The sequence below is a fragment of the Phalacrocorax carbo genome, chromosome 1 (genome assembly GCF_963921805.1).
Source record: "Phalacrocorax carbo chromosome 1, bPhaCar2.1, whole genome shotgun sequence".
Taxonomy (NCBI): domain Eukaryota; kingdom Metazoa; phylum Chordata; class Aves; order Suliformes; family Phalacrocoracidae; genus Phalacrocorax; species Phalacrocorax carbo.
In genome coordinates, this window is record NC_087513.1 from 92700342 (window position 1) to 92715462 (window position 15121).

The 15121-nt window shown below is 48.7% G+C and overlaps 1 protein-coding gene across 1 annotated transcript; it reads right to left on the minus strand.

The window, feature by feature from the left end:
* Nucleotides 1–559: 559 nt before the first annotated feature.
* Nucleotides 560–14914, minus strand: ATP1B1 (ATPase Na+/K+ transporting subunit beta 1). Its single transcript, XM_064466972.1, has 6 exons — nt 14568–14914; nt 11794–11922; nt 4522–4677; nt 3576–3760; nt 1618–1698; nt 560–907 (listed from the first exon to the last, which is right to left on the minus strand). Exons 1-6 carry the CDS (start codon nt 14665–14667, stop codon nt 641–643), a joined length of 918 nt encoding a protein of 305 aa, XP_064323042.1. The 5' UTR covers nt 14668–14914; the 3' UTR covers nt 560–640.
* Nucleotides 14915–15121: the final 207 nt, after the last annotated feature.

Consider the following 15121-nt stretch of genomic DNA (forward strand, 5'->3'; position numbering starts at 1 on the left):
AATCATCATCTACTCTCTTTAACTTCACTTAAGTTAGTTTCCCCTGCCACCCCTCCAAATAAAATACCCTAACACCACAGAAAGTCAGAAGCCTTATGGAGTGCTGTTAAATATAGTCTCACGGGTGGGCCTTTCTTTGAAAAGGAACAAAATAATGAGAAGTATCATGCCAGTTCTAGTCCCATTGAGTATTTACACCTTGGACAGCAAAAGTCTTTGCTCACAAGAAGTAGAAAACAGATACAATACATGGCTTGAAAAATGACCAGAGTATGCACCTATAGTACTGTACACTAAATAAAATACACAAGGCAGCAATACTTAGGGGCCAGAAACACTGCTTACTACAAGTCAGTTATGGAATCATAATTTACAGTAAAAATGGGCATGTCCCAAGGCTCAATTTTTCTCTTCTTTTGTCATTTACAGTAGAATAAATATTTGTCGCTATTGCTACACTTTGTTTACATTCTAACCTAGTAAATGCAGAAAGCTAGTGTAAAGCATATAGATTACGTGTAGGTCCCATACGTATGACAGTTTGTTCAAGACTAGTAGGTTTTCTTTTTTGTTCTTTTTTTTTTTTTTAACCTTTTTAAATGGCTGGGGGGGGGGGGCGGAGGGAGTTGTGTGCTTATGATCAGCTGCTTTTTATGTCAAATTTAATATCAAAGCGTCCCTGGAAGCGGTCTTTGTCGCTGTACTGGATGTTCTGCCCGTAGGCCCTGCATTCCACACGCACCTCCACGTCGTAGGTCAGGTTGGTGAACTGCACAGCCACCAGCGGCTGCAGGTACCGCGGCTGCAGCAGCTTGCCGTAGTAGGGGTAGTACTGCAGGCCAAAGCCAGGGTAGCCGCCCATCCCGTAGTACTCCACTGTGCCTATTTTGTCGACATCGTCCTCTCTCTAGGGAGGCAGGAAAAGGAAGAACAAACGATGACCATCACCCAAAGTCTACCTTTGGCAGCCCCTTTCCCTGGCAGCATCTGTTTTTTCACCAAGACGGCGGGGCCTCTTTGGTCACCGCTGAGCCTTGTCTTGACAGCACAAGGACGGTCACAGTGGTGGAAAGGACGCTTAAGCGGTCTCTAACCAGCAGCTGCAGAATGAGCACCTCCCAGCACACGCTGGCCAGGGAAAGGGCTTTTCATTATCTAAAAACGCAACCATTTACGCATTCAGAAGTCACCACAGGTTCCTGCCTGACCAATGCAATATCTTTGGCTAAAAAAAGAAAACAATATCTGCTGTTTCTCAGCTGCTTTACAATGCCAAGTAAAATACCTCTTCCCTGGAGTCCTTTTTTTTCCAGCCATCTCTGCTAAGGGCTCCGGTACAGCACTCGGAGGTCTGAACAGCTACTTTTAAGGATACCATTTGCCATCCGGCCCTGTTTTTACCCCTCCCTGTGAGGGCAGAGCTCACTGTCATTTGTCACCAGTGGGGCTCTAAGAAATGCCTGTTCCGAAGGGGGAGATATCCCAAGAAAGACCCACCCCTGGTGTGTTCAAAAAGGCAGAGTGGGGGTGTGGGTGTGTGTGTGTCACTACACTTGGACAAAGACAGACAGCCTTCCCCTGCAGTGTCCCAACTCGCCCTATTGTATTTCAACTTACCTTGGCAGCGCAGTGGACAGGGATGAGATACGGGCTGTATTTTGCCATAATCTCTGGAGGGAGGCTCTCATTTACGGGGGCCTAGAAGAAGAACCCAAAACAAGGGGATGTTACACACCGGGCACATCTCTGCAGACTGCAGCACCTTTGCAGCAGCAAAGCTTGGTGGTACCAAACATGCACCATTAAACGCCATCCCTTCTAGCTCAGTTTCAGAGGCAACAGCTCTCAGTGGTGGCTCTTGGGGCAGACACGCAGCATAACCCATCTAGAAGCTGGAGGACTTAACCCAAGCAGAGCTGTTGTCTGTTCTTACAGCTTTACTGCTGTGGATACCAATGAAAGCAATCAGGCTGTTTTCCATTTCGTGGTGCCCTGGGGAGAGCGTTTCACTGCAGAGTGCAGGCTAGCGGGGCTTGTTCGTGCAAAGCCCAGGCAGTGGCGGGGGAGACGTGCTGCTGGAGGATTTGCCACCTGCCTGCCAGGTGAGCGCAGCCAGGACTGGAAACGCACAAGAAAGAACGAAGAGTGGCAGTCACACCCCGACGTGTCTGAACTTCCTACAGGGAAGGACCAAGGCTCTGATTATGTCAGGGAAAGGTGGGAGTGCTGACTCCGGTGCTCTTCTTTGGTCTCTCAGCAAGTGTGGTGATGTTGCTTCACAGCCTTGCAGGTCTCAGATCTGCTTTACACACACCTTGCCCAGCCCAAGAGCTGTAGGGTCTCTGCTGGGGCGTGGCACAAGGAAAACAAACAGTGCCCTGGATGCATGCGTCATTTCTAAATGAAACATGTAAAGCCATTCCTTGAATAGACCCTTCTGTCTAGTGCGGTCTGGAGCTCTTCGGAGCTCTGTGGCAGAGAGAGGAACACACCAAACCTTTCTCTTCCCCAGTCAAACATGCGCAACTTCTGTTGTCCCACAACCACCACGCACCAAGCACAGCACGCTCCTGCCAACACGCACCCACTGCTTCCACCCTGGACCAGATAAGCCAAAATTCAACTAGTTTCTTTTAGTACAGGGCAGGCTCCCATCGAAGGAAAATGTTTCTCAAAGCACATTAACTAGACAGCACCATTCCCCATCCTTGACTGCACTGACGGAGGGTGGTGAAGGTGGCTTGGTGCACCGTTTGCACTGTTTTCCATCCAGAAGATGGACTGGCAGGTTTTGCACAGCACCTGATTCAATAACATGTGCTCCGCCACTGAATTCTTAAAGAATGTTTTGGCATGTAAATGCATTGGGGAAAAAACTAGATGTAAAAGCTGTTCCTGTCCAGATCACTGTCCCTCAGCATTACTGCAAACATCCCTTCGGCTGCAGCGCAGAGCAGGTGGGTGAGGGGCATCCTACAGCATCTGGAAAACTGCCTTAAATAACCTAAAGATCTCCTTACCTTTCTTGCAGTGAGAGCTGTGCCTGACTCACATAGTCTATAAATCATGAACTACATCTGAATCAGCCTGATAGCGAATATTAGCACAACTTCATTTAATTAAATGGTTTTAGCAAAGCAGGCAACTCTACACCGCCTGAGGAAAGAATGGAGTAGATTGGGGCATACACAACGTACTGATCTTATTACAGACAGAGCTGGTCTGGGACAGTCCTGCGGAAGCACACGGGAACTTAAAATGGGTTTTATCATTTGAAGAAAATACCCCGTTAGATCAATTCAGTTGGCAGGTTCAGAAGTTACCAGATAAATACCCAGGAGTTTGCACGGTGAGGTTCATTGCTACTTGTTACCAACCTGCGGCATGCAGTTTTCATTGCTTTTTAATAAAAAGTGTTTTTAAAGCCAGTTACTCAAATCGTCTCACAATTTCTCCTCTCCAGGAGGGGTTTAATACCGATCTCTCTCCAGAGGCAGAAAAGCAGGCACTGCAAATCTGCAGCCAGCTCCTCCTCCTGATCAGTAGCTTCTACTAGAAAGCAAAGAGATACTTGCCTTAGGTTTGAAGCCGATTATTCTGTTGAGCTTGATGAGGATGCATGGTTTGCCATCCCTGTACCCAAAGGTGGGATCATTTATTCCAGAACAGTTTTCCAGCCATTCACGTTTGAATTTGCAGACCTTCTTCTGGCCCTGGGCATCATTATATTGTCCTCTCTCTTTGTAATCGGTAGGTGTGTCTGTTGTGGTAGGGGAATGAAAAGACAACCATATGCAGCATGACCTTTCGCTTGTCAGGAACAGCAACAGCTGTGCTTCACTGTGTAGTTAGGATTTCCCCCTCGTCCAAGGAGGTAAGTGACACCACAGACCTCCACCCAGGACCCCCCACATGTGGGCTGGTCCCAGACCAGCAAGTTGGTGGGGGTTTTATTTTTTAACTGAGGATTCTTCCAGACTACAAGAGAACACACACATCTGTAATCCACTGGCTCAGATATTTTTTCTTTTTAGTCAGGTTTTACAAGCTGGTTCCCCTCAGATTTTACATGCACATCCTATGAGGCAATAGTCTTATTCCACATTATTACATATTGAAGGTTAATATCTCCCGGACGTTTTGCTGCATTGCATCAAGAGGATGGACACTGGCTTTAGCAAAGGCGTCAGTAAGACCCACCATGGGTTTCAGAGAGAATAAGGTCAGCACCAGGTGCTTTTTAGAGTCAGCTACAACTTTCTCCAAGTGAAATCCAGGAGTTCCCAACCATATAACCCCTACAATAAGCTTCTAGTACATCCCTGGGTAAGTCTGGTCTGTCCAAACTAATCGTTTAATGACTGAAACCAGAGCCTGCCAGGTTACCCACATGCCGTTAGCTGCAATAAAGGAACAGCCAAAGACAGAGATCGACTGCTGCTGCTCACTCTCAGCTTCCGACAGACCTGACGCAGGGGCATTGGTCAGAGGCCTCAGCTGCAGGAAACAGTCGAGACTTACCCCCACAGTCCTCAAATATGATGTTTTCAGTTTGCTGATCAGCACTGTAGTCCTTTAGGAACTTCTCAAGGTTCTTCACATACACGTCAAAACTTCTGTGATCGGAGGCAGTAAAGGAAATTTCTGTCTTTTGTACCTGGGGGATTTGAGTCAGTCCTAAGAAAAGCAAAACCAGGAAGAAAACGTAAGTACACCTGAGTTGCACAGCCTCCGGGCAATGCAACTCACACCCAGATCGTAACTCATTCTAATAATCTCTATATTTTTCAGACTTCAGGACTTGCACAGAACAGCTTAAGCTCACTAGAGGGGAGGCTCTGACAGGCTCTTATCTCCTCTTTCCAACAACAGTCTGGAATATTCGTCATGATGTTTGCATCACTAAGCAGATAAAAATCACAGAATCCAGAAGGGAGGCTATAAGTCAAAGGTTTTCCTCAAGAAAAACAGTCAACCACAGGTCCCCTGCCCACTTCTGCCTCCTCCCCAAGGACAAAAGGGAAGCGGTCTGCATGTGAGACCCACCACACACAATAAAGTCTCACAGAAGCCTAATAGGTTGACTTGAAAGTCTGCAAAACATTCTATGTGTTTAGGATAAAAGTCAGAGCTGCCCACTCACAAGCCCTCACAATAAAATGAGAGGTTCCCCAAGTCAGGTATGGTCTCTGTGGGCTGTAATCCACATTGCCTTTGCATAGTCTCCCTCTAGGCTGCAGGGCAGGGGACATTTTCCCACTCAGGAAGTTAATCAATTCATTCATTCAAGCAATCAGGCTTGATTTCTCTGGTCTTTTCACTCTGTAAGCAGGTATTTCTGATTGCAGAAGTAGCCTTCTGAGCTCTCCAATCAGCAGCTGATCGCCAAGTAGGGGAGCAGGAAATACCACCACACAAGAGATATGTTTAAAAGGCTGTCCTAGATTCTGGGCTGCGTAAGAAGCTCTGCTTTTGACTTCAGGAGGATGAACAGAAAAAAAATAAACAGAGAATAGAAGGGACTAGGTACAAGTAATGCCTACAGATGATGAAAAGTGCCAACCCCTTTGCTTTTCATTATGTGACTTGGAAATAGTTGCCCCTGCGTGATGTTTAGGTCACATTTTAATTGACTGCATTGATGCATGGCTAACACTTATTTAAAGTAATGGGAACTGGAGGTCATGCTGCTTTTGCGGTGGCCACTGTAATTGTTGAGGTCTTGACTTCTGTTCTGTTTGTCATCTTCGTTTTAGCAAGAACAAGAAAAAAAGCAGCGGAGCAGCATTTGCTTTGACAACTTTCAGAACAGGCCTGTTGCCAACAAGTTCCCCCGGTGCAAGACTCAGGCAGCTTAGCCGCCTGGCCCCCGCCCGCAGGAGCTTGTGACTCCAGCGATTTTTCCAAAGCCACTTCAGTACTTTTGCTTAGTCCCTCCTCAAGCCAGTTCACCACTCCCCCCGCCCCCGCTACCCACTGAGTTGGAATTTGTAACCTAGGACAAAGATTAGCTTTGTTCCCCTAAACGCAGCTCCTAGTAGCCAAAGATAGCGAGACACCCAGTGAGTAGCTCAGGGTTTCAAGTTTTATTCCAGGAAGCAGCTTTAACTGCTCAAAACTCCCTCTGGTACAAATTGACCAGGTTGAGTGTTAAGAGTATAGAAGCAACTTCCTACTCTGCTAGAAGAATTATGTCCTACCCTCCAAAGTCAGTGGCTTTCAGCCTCTTTTCAAGCAATTACTTGCATTCCTGCTTCACAAACAGTTATAAATATATATATATAAAATAAGCCGGGTTCAATTTCAGTAAGGGAGTTCAACCCCATCCTGCCAAATCCTCCTCAAGTTACCACTTAGCTGGGAAGCACTAGGCTCAGAGTCACTTGAAGTGGCTATCTGGAATTGCAGCCAAGGCAGGCCTTGGTTCCTCTCCTGGCTCTGCCTTTTCCAGAGTTCAAGTTACAGGTATATTATACATTCAAATGTATAAATATAAAACCCAAGAAAGCTTAGCAAGCCTGGCCAAGCTTCGGTCAGGCAGTTAAACTACTAGTTTTGCTCAGGACCTCTTCAACCAAGGAACTCCCCACCTCTATGTCTTTACTTTGTCCAAGGTAATGGCATGTCTGCATGGCTGCCTTCATGCACGGGCGAGGGAAGGTCAGCAATACACACCCTGCAGTGTGAAAAAGCCACCTAGCAGAATATCCCTGTTCTCTGGTTCGGAGAGCCTGACCACTGATATGGGCAGAGGGTTGGCTTTTACATGAGACAAGTGACTTGGTTGGAAAAACAGATGCCATCCAAAGGACCCCTGTCTTGCAAATCTTTGCAGAACGGCACTGAAGCCCAAACAGCACCTCTGTACAGCTGCTCCAGCAGCCAGCACAAGAGAACAACCCTTCCCGACAGGTAGACTCGGCCTGTGGCCATAGCTGGGCTGCTTCAGCCAAACTTTGGGCATTTACAGGTACTTGGATAAACCAGACTGAGCTTTGGTACAGCAGGTACTTACTTTGTTTAGGACAAGAGCAAAGTGGAGATCAATCTTCCCACTTAGGATGCAAGGAAGTAAATCTTTGTGAAGATGGAAGGCCTGTTACAAAAAGCTTTACCCTGATTAAAAACATATTGCTGGCTTCCACCACAACCTCCATTCTCACATGTCTGGTCAGTTGCAGGCAAAACCCTACACACAGATCTCTCATTTCCTTCCTTGTTTTCCACCTGTACATCCCATAGCTAGAATAAAGGCTTCAGTGCTGTTACCAGAACAGCACTATCACAGAACCCTTCTTAAGCAATCTTGTTTAAAAAAAGTTTATTTGATCTGACACAAGGAGGTAACCTCTGCAGAACACATCCGTAACCTGAAACCTTCTCTCATCCCCATTAGGGGCAGAGAAGCAAGTAGGGACTAGAAAAAAAATTATTAAGCTAAGCCATTCCAGTGCTACCTCCCATGGGTTGCCAGACACCCAAGGAAGTACATGGCTGCCATAAAGTGCAGGGATGAATAAGCCTCTTAGGGTCTTCATGCACATGAGGAAGCCATTCATAAGCAAGCCCTATGAGGGAAAAGAAACAAAGCCTGAAGTGCTTTCATAGGCAGGAGTCTAAGCAACGCTGTCCCCATCTTCAGGCTATCATCTGTTTGCCCAAGTTGTGCATCTCATGCTGTTACCACAGAGATACACCATGGTGGCATGTGTGGTGATGCTGTTCTTCACATGTGGAAGAATCAAGTAACTTATGGCTAAAATACTGACAAAATACTTTAGAAAAATTTCTGCAATTGGCTCTTAAGATTACATTGCTAGGAAATACGATTCTTGTCTTCACTTGATGACGTAGTCCACATAAATGATGTGTGATGCCTTGACTTGGTAACAGACACCACCCTCTGTTGGCTTTCTATCTCTCTGGGTGTACAGAGATACCAAAAGCCAAAAAAAAAATCATGTAAAGTAACGGGGTTTTTTTCAGCTACAGTTCTACTTCCAAGACACTACCGCAGATTAAAAATTTAAAAATCACATTTATTCAACTTCATTTAAAACCAGCTTTTACACATGGACTTTATCATTCTGAGCTGCAGGAGCAAGACTTCAGGAAAAACAGTGTCCTGAGGGCGAAGAGGAAGAAACCAGAAGTGGGAGGTCAGGCTTGTTATTAGGAATGGTTGTGTAAGTCCGTAGTAGCCACTCTTGCTTCATCATGCAATGCTCATTTCCAAGTACCCTGTAATCTTGGTTCAGAATAAGTCTGAACACTCCTGGGATGACACAGACGACACACTGAGTGCTCACTACACCATTTCTATTTGCCATCCCCACAGCTCACTAAATGAGGATAGACTTCAAAAGCCTCATACCAAGCGATGCCCTTCCAAGCTTCCCGTCACCCTCTACCTCATGCGCGACGTGCAAAAAGCAGGTGCAAGTTTTCCACAAATGCAGCACAATCTGCTTGGCAGAGAACATCCCTGGAGCTTGAGATTCAGAAGTATTTTCCAAATGTAGGTATTGAGACAGCAAGAGCAACAGAAGCAGAAGAGTGCTCCTTCACAGGAGGTGGCATACACTCCTTGGGGCTTTCCTGCCACCTCCCAGCTGCTCTCCGAGCTAAATAAGGCAAGTGGGGAACACACACCAAAGCAGCCTTTTCCACGATACGCTCACTGCCCAGGCACATCCTGGCCAGGGGACACCTAAAATCCCCTGGCTTGAGCAGGGATTCTTCCAGCTGCCACTTAGAGCCCTAGGCAGCAGTGAGCCCTCTCGCCCCTGCACCAGCCCTAGTGACAGGATGCTGTGTTTCACAGGATGCACACCACAAGATGGCAGGATACACAGCCCAATTTATATTGGGGTGGGGAAGGGGAAGAGGATTTTAATTTTTTTTTAAACATCCAGTACACTGTCTTTAAGAGGCAATATCCTCATCCTTCCCTATTAGCAGGGTAAGTCCTCTGTGCTTAAAGCACAGTCCGAGCCTGCAGCACACGTGGAACTGGGAGCTGGGGCTCTCGCAATGGCAAGGCTGGACAAGAAGGTGAACGGCACTGTCCCTTCCCCCACCCCAAGACAAAAGAGGAGGAAAAAAGTATCATGGAAAGGTAAAAAACTCAGCTTGCCCTGAAGCCCTGCATAACATTCCTGTTGTGTTCAATGCAGAAACCAATTAGCATAGTAATGACACTTGGCTACAAAAATAGCACTTTATGGCTTTCACTGTTATACCATGTCAATAACTCAATAAAACATCCTGCAGGTTCCGCTGCTGTTATGAAGTCTGCTGTATTTCAGCACAAGAACGAGATTGTAGCAGCCCCTACAGCCTTTTCTCCTGCAAATCCTGAAGGAAAGTCTAGTTTCCCTTCTCCCAGCCATTTTTGGCTGACACAGCAGTAACTTGCCCGAGAAGGACAGAGCACTGTAATGAGAATAAAACCAGGTTTTCTAGCTTCCTAGAAAATCCAGGGCTCTATCAAGCTGCCAATATACTTACTTGGCTTGCAAATCTTCCCACAAGAACCAGGAATTAGACTTGCATAACACCCTGTTTTATGTAGTTCTTAGTCTGCAGGGGTCCCACATCACAGAAAATTCAAGTTAGATGCTCACCAAGTGCAGGAGCGAACATGCCCGCACATGTGTTCGTTGCCAGAAGAGCAGTTGTGCTTGCAGTGCAGGGGAGAGCCCTACACAGCAGGGGAATACAGGGACTGCTGACCTCCCAAACGCAACCGTGCAGCAACTCACTGCAGTGTCAATCTCTGAAAGCCCATATTAAAAGGCTATTTTTGACTCAGTGTGGTCTAACGGCTGCTCTGCTAAAGGACAAGGAAGGGACTCGATGTTCTGACCTAACCTCCACTATGCCTTACCCCTTGCTTGTCCACATCTGTAGAAAGAGCCTTCACATGATGCCCTGCGCTATTAACTAGTAAATATCTCCTTGAAGCTGTACATGCGTGCCATTAGAGCTTCGTTGAAAACCCTTGGTTTTTTGGGCTGTCCACTGTCAGATATTCAAGGAGGTGGATTTTGCTCCCCCCTATTTCAGCACATGTGCTGAAAGCCCATTACAAAGATCCCTGATGACCTTTTCATTCTTCCTCCATTTTGTTTTCTGTAGTACATACGACAAGAGCATCTTGAAATTCATTTCACTTTTGTTTAAATAAAGGGTAAGCCCCAGAAAAACTGGTGCAGTACTCAATTAAGAGAGGAATAAAAATCCTCTGCAGGCTGAAATCTTACACAGAAATTTTATCACAGAGTTGCTTTGAAATTAGAATTGCAAACTGCTATTACACAAAAAGCAAACAGTTTACCAAGAATGAGTAATTATGTGACATCAGGCTAAACAGCAGGTCTGTCTGGATGTGACCCAAGATCCATGGGCTTCTTCACTAATTATTTCACGTCTGGTGAGACCACTGGGCTTCGGCCGGGGAAAAACACATTATTAAAATAACTACTCCACCATTAGCCATGTTGGCTTTTCAGTTGCAGCTAACAGCTCTGGCCAGTATCAGTGACTGTTTAGTCTTTCCTGCAAATGTCAGAGCCCATTGCAGAGACAGAAACAGCGACTTCCAGTGCTTAAGACAGCATTTACCCCAGCCATGCTGCTACATTAAGAAGTGCCACACACTAAACACAGCAGTTCCAGTCTCTGTTCCGCCTTTAAAAAGTGCTGGTGGAAAAGCAGTCATCTAAAAAGATGATTCTTTGCCAAGATCTAACACCATTTGGTGATGGTAACATGCCCTGCATTGTTAGAGCAGGGAATAATCACAGCATAGCACTGCAGACAGCGTGGCTCTGAGACACCGTATGACAGCAGAGCCAACTTCTGTAGCTACAAGCCATCAGCCTCACAATTGTCACTTAAATACCACTGTTATTAAAAGCTTCTGAACTGTTTTACGGAGCAACTGGAGACAGATCGTTGCCATCCCCAGTGCCAGGCAGCCTCAAGGTCATTTGTAATGTGGGAAAGCAGCAGTTGCGCAGCTCCCCCACCACACTGAGCAGCCGCTGGCTGCAGCCGGAATCAGATAGCGCAGCAGAGCCTGGAAAGGCAGAGCGGGGAACCTGCGGCAAGGGCTAGTTACTCCATTTGCCGCTAACCAAGGCGGGCTGGCCACAGACACCGTTGGAGTGATCATTTTAATTTTGATCAGAGATCTACTTTTTCTAGTAAATATAGGTTGTGCGTCAGCAACTACAACACCCACCTTCAACCCCCCACGACACTCAGTTGAAATACCCATTAGTAAATGCTACCATCTCCTCTAGATCTCACAGCCTAGCTCAGCAGCGTTGGCCAATACAATTTCAGAACTGGTACGGTCCCCCTCCTCCTTGCAGCACACCCCAGTTTCACAGAAGAAGCTAACATTTTAACTTTGCCCCTTCACTTACCCACAGCAACACAGTGGCTATGAAGAAAATAAAACTGAACCCAGCTTCTTCACACAGCTCATCCCAAGCGAAGCCTCTTGGCCTCACTCCATTGCTTCAGTTTAAAGGAAGAACAGCAATCCAGGTTCAGGCTCCTCTCAGACAGGAGGCTATTTCGTGTGATGCAACCTTTAATTCTAGCAGGATTGCCTTCAAGACCCAGTACTGTTAACACAGAAGGCTGACAACATACCCACCCCCTACAAATATGTGTTGCAGCAACGACATGCTTATTTCATCCTCCTTCTTGAGGTGAGTAACCAACCCGCCTCCCCAGAATAGCCTGCGCCAAGTCAAACACAGCCTCCTATTTAGTTACCTGGAGGTGCCACTCGGTCCTGGTATTTGGGCTCAAATTCACTGACAGTGAGCAACATCACTTGGATGGTCCCAATGAATATACCTGCCAGGCAACCGTAGAAGATGACATAGAAGAGGAGGATTTTAACTGCAAGAGAAAACAAACAGAAAGAGCCATCAAATTAAGCCCCCAAGGCTGTCATATTTCAGGACAAAATTTCCACCCTTTGCCGCTTGCAAGGAAGAGCCCAGCACACTGAATTCAGATGGCAAGCCCTGTGGCAGAGGCATGTATTTAACAGTGAGGTTATGCCCCGATGCAGACAGACGGAAAATACAAGTCGCTTCAAACACTTAGAGGGCTGGAAGCATGAGCCCCTGAAAACCTAGAAATCCACGTATCAGGATTTGGGATTGTAAAACAGTGAGATTAAACCATGTTCTTCCACATTTTAAAGGGTCCCTTAGCTGACCCAACGCTACCATCACACACTATCACAGGGGACAAGCTTTCCAGTCAAGCAAGTGCCCAACAGCAAGAAGCCATACTATGGGTGTGCTCTGAATGACACCCATTCCACAAAGCTCTGGACCACAAAGACTCCAATTTCCAGGAGAGTCTACAGTAACTGTTATAGTTGCTTTTTCAAGCAATTGTAAAGCCTGTCCTCCCCTAGTAATTCAGGCTGTCACCTCCACTAGAGACCACAGGAGCAGAATTTAGGCCCAAATTAGCTCCAATACTCAATCTCAAACGTAGGAAAGTACTCAGACACATCACAGTACCGCAGGCTTACCAGCCTTGTATGTCTACAAAGGCACTCCAGCACTGCCCATGCCAATTAAAGTCAATTACATAATAATGAGAGACTGAATTTAGTTTTGCTCTAAAGGGAGACACCTAGAATAATCTTGGATGTGGGAATGGTGGAGATGAGCCTCCTGGAGACGCAGCATGGCTCAGGCTCTGGGTATCAGTTACCAGTTTACAAGGATTATCTCAACCGATTAACTGCACAGTAACATGCCGTACTAGGCATCACCAGGCCGCCTACGGGAAGGATAAACCAGCCCATGCCAAGCAACTATATGCTAATCAGGCTACAGGAACAAGCAGGCCAGAGCGTACTTGAAAGAGAGCCTGCCTGATCTCACACTGTCCTCATCTAATTGCAAACAAAAAAGAGGTGGTTTATTTGAAGGACTTGAAGTGACCAGCTACAAGGGAAGGGTAGGAAGCAGTACGTAGAAGTATTCGCCCTCCCCTCCCAGCCCCATTGTAAAAAAAGCTCCATCAGCAGAGAAGCCCCCCAATGAAAGCAGGCGGTTCTGGCTGTTTTCTTTTCAAGTCTACGAAAGACAGGCGAGCAGGAGGGACAGCCAGCGACACGAGGCCGAGGGACACTGCCAGAAAGGCACTCCATCCTCTCGTCTTCCTCACACACACTGGAGGCAGGCGAGGTGGCCAGGGCTGGTGGGCAGAGCTGGGTGCAGTAGCGCGGTGCTCCAGGAGTTAAAAGCACTCTTTGGTATCCAGGCAGCGTAAAGCAAATGGCCGTGACGTCAGGGATGTGTGGAAATTTTTTCCAGAGCACGGTCATAGGAGGTGCTGTTGTAACAAACCAAACACTAATGCTGTTGTCTGCAGCGTAACGCCTTTTGAGTTTTGTAACATCAAAAGGCAAACGCTGGGAGGTAGCTTATTTAATCAGGTTCCCAGCCAGGATGCTCTTAACGCCAAAGACACCTTAAAGGTCAAAACCACTCCTAGGTCTCAGAAAATACACAGCAGGTCTAGCAACCCAGCACAACAGGGTTGAACATGAAAGCTTCCCCGCAACAGGTAGGTTTATAACAGAGGAATCTGATCATCAGCCTGCAGATCAACTCCACAAATGGAAACCAGTCCTGTGCAGATAGGTACAGGCACTCTGGGAGTTCAGCCTCTGCATTGGAAGCACTGCGCAGTTGCCTGGTGCCTCAGAAGCAGAAAATACCTATCCATGCGCACCCACAACCCAATTCTGCTCACATAAAGACACAGCAGACGCCTGCTCTAGTCCGCCCGCCTGCCAGAGCTAAAGCTGGCAGCTCCGGATGTGGTATCTCCGGCTGATCCATTACAACAGGAGCCGAATTCAACATCGCAAGGGTGGCACACCAGCTGTGGTTGGTAGCAACTGGAAGACTGTCTATTTGCGTAAAGAAAACGTTAAAAGCCTCTTAGGTGCTGTATAAAGAGCACTTACACTAATAAATACATCATGAGCATTTAATCACGGACACGCATATAGCCACTTCCTCCTTGCAGAGGCATTAAAAGCCAATTATTCTCTCTCGACGAGGTAAAATTAGCTTGGTTTCTTTTATCCAGAGAAAAGAGGGGGGAAAAGAGAAGCCACCCTGAAGTCCAAGGCAGACGACGGCCGGGAGGGCAGGCTCCCCCGACGGCGATGCTCCCGAGCCAGGCCGGCCGCCGGGGAAGGAGACCCAAGGACGAGGCGCCCTCGCCAAGGTCGGCCCGCCCCGGGCTCCATCCCGAAGCCGGGGGCTCGCCCCGCCTCGCCCCCGGTCCCACCTGAACTCACACCCAGGCGGCAGCGCGCCCCGTCCCGCGTGTCCCCCCCCACCCACGGGACACCGGGCGGGGGGAGGGAGCCCCCCCGCCGGTCCGCCCTCACGGGGGCCGCAGCCCCGCCGCAGCCGGCGGAGGCGGGGCGCCGCGGGCCGTGCTGCAGTGCCCGCCGCATCGCCGCCGCCCCCCGGCCCCGCCGTCCCCGGCCCGGCACTCACACCAGCTGCCCCCGGTGCGGCCCAGCAGCTCCTTCTTCTCCGAGTTCCAGATGAATTTCTTCCAGTTGCCGTCGCCGTCCTTGGCCTTCCCGCGGGCCATGGCGAGCGGGCGGGCGGGCGGGCGAGCGGCGGCGGGGAAAGCTCTAGCCCTCGGCGGGCGGCGCCGGCAGGCCCCGGCCGGGCTCGGCGGCAACGGGGAGGTCTAGGTGCGCTAGTTCGGCGGAGGAGGGGGCTGGTGGTGAGGAGAAGGGGAAGCGACCGCGGGCGGACAGACCGACGGACGGCGGCAGCCGTCGGCGCCGACGATCGCGCGTGAACCACCCGGCACGGAACAGCCGCGCTCCCTACCTGCCGCGCCCCTTCATATACACCGCCAGCCCCGCCCCGCCGCCGCTTCCACCAATGGGCGCCCGGCAGAGCGCCTTGGGGGCGGGGCCTGACACCGGGAGGGGGCGTGGCCCGGGGGGCGGGAGGGGCCGGGGCGGATAGAGGCCCTGCACGCGGCCGGGCGCCCCTCCTTGCCCGCCTGTAAGCTGCATGCGCGTCTGCGTGCG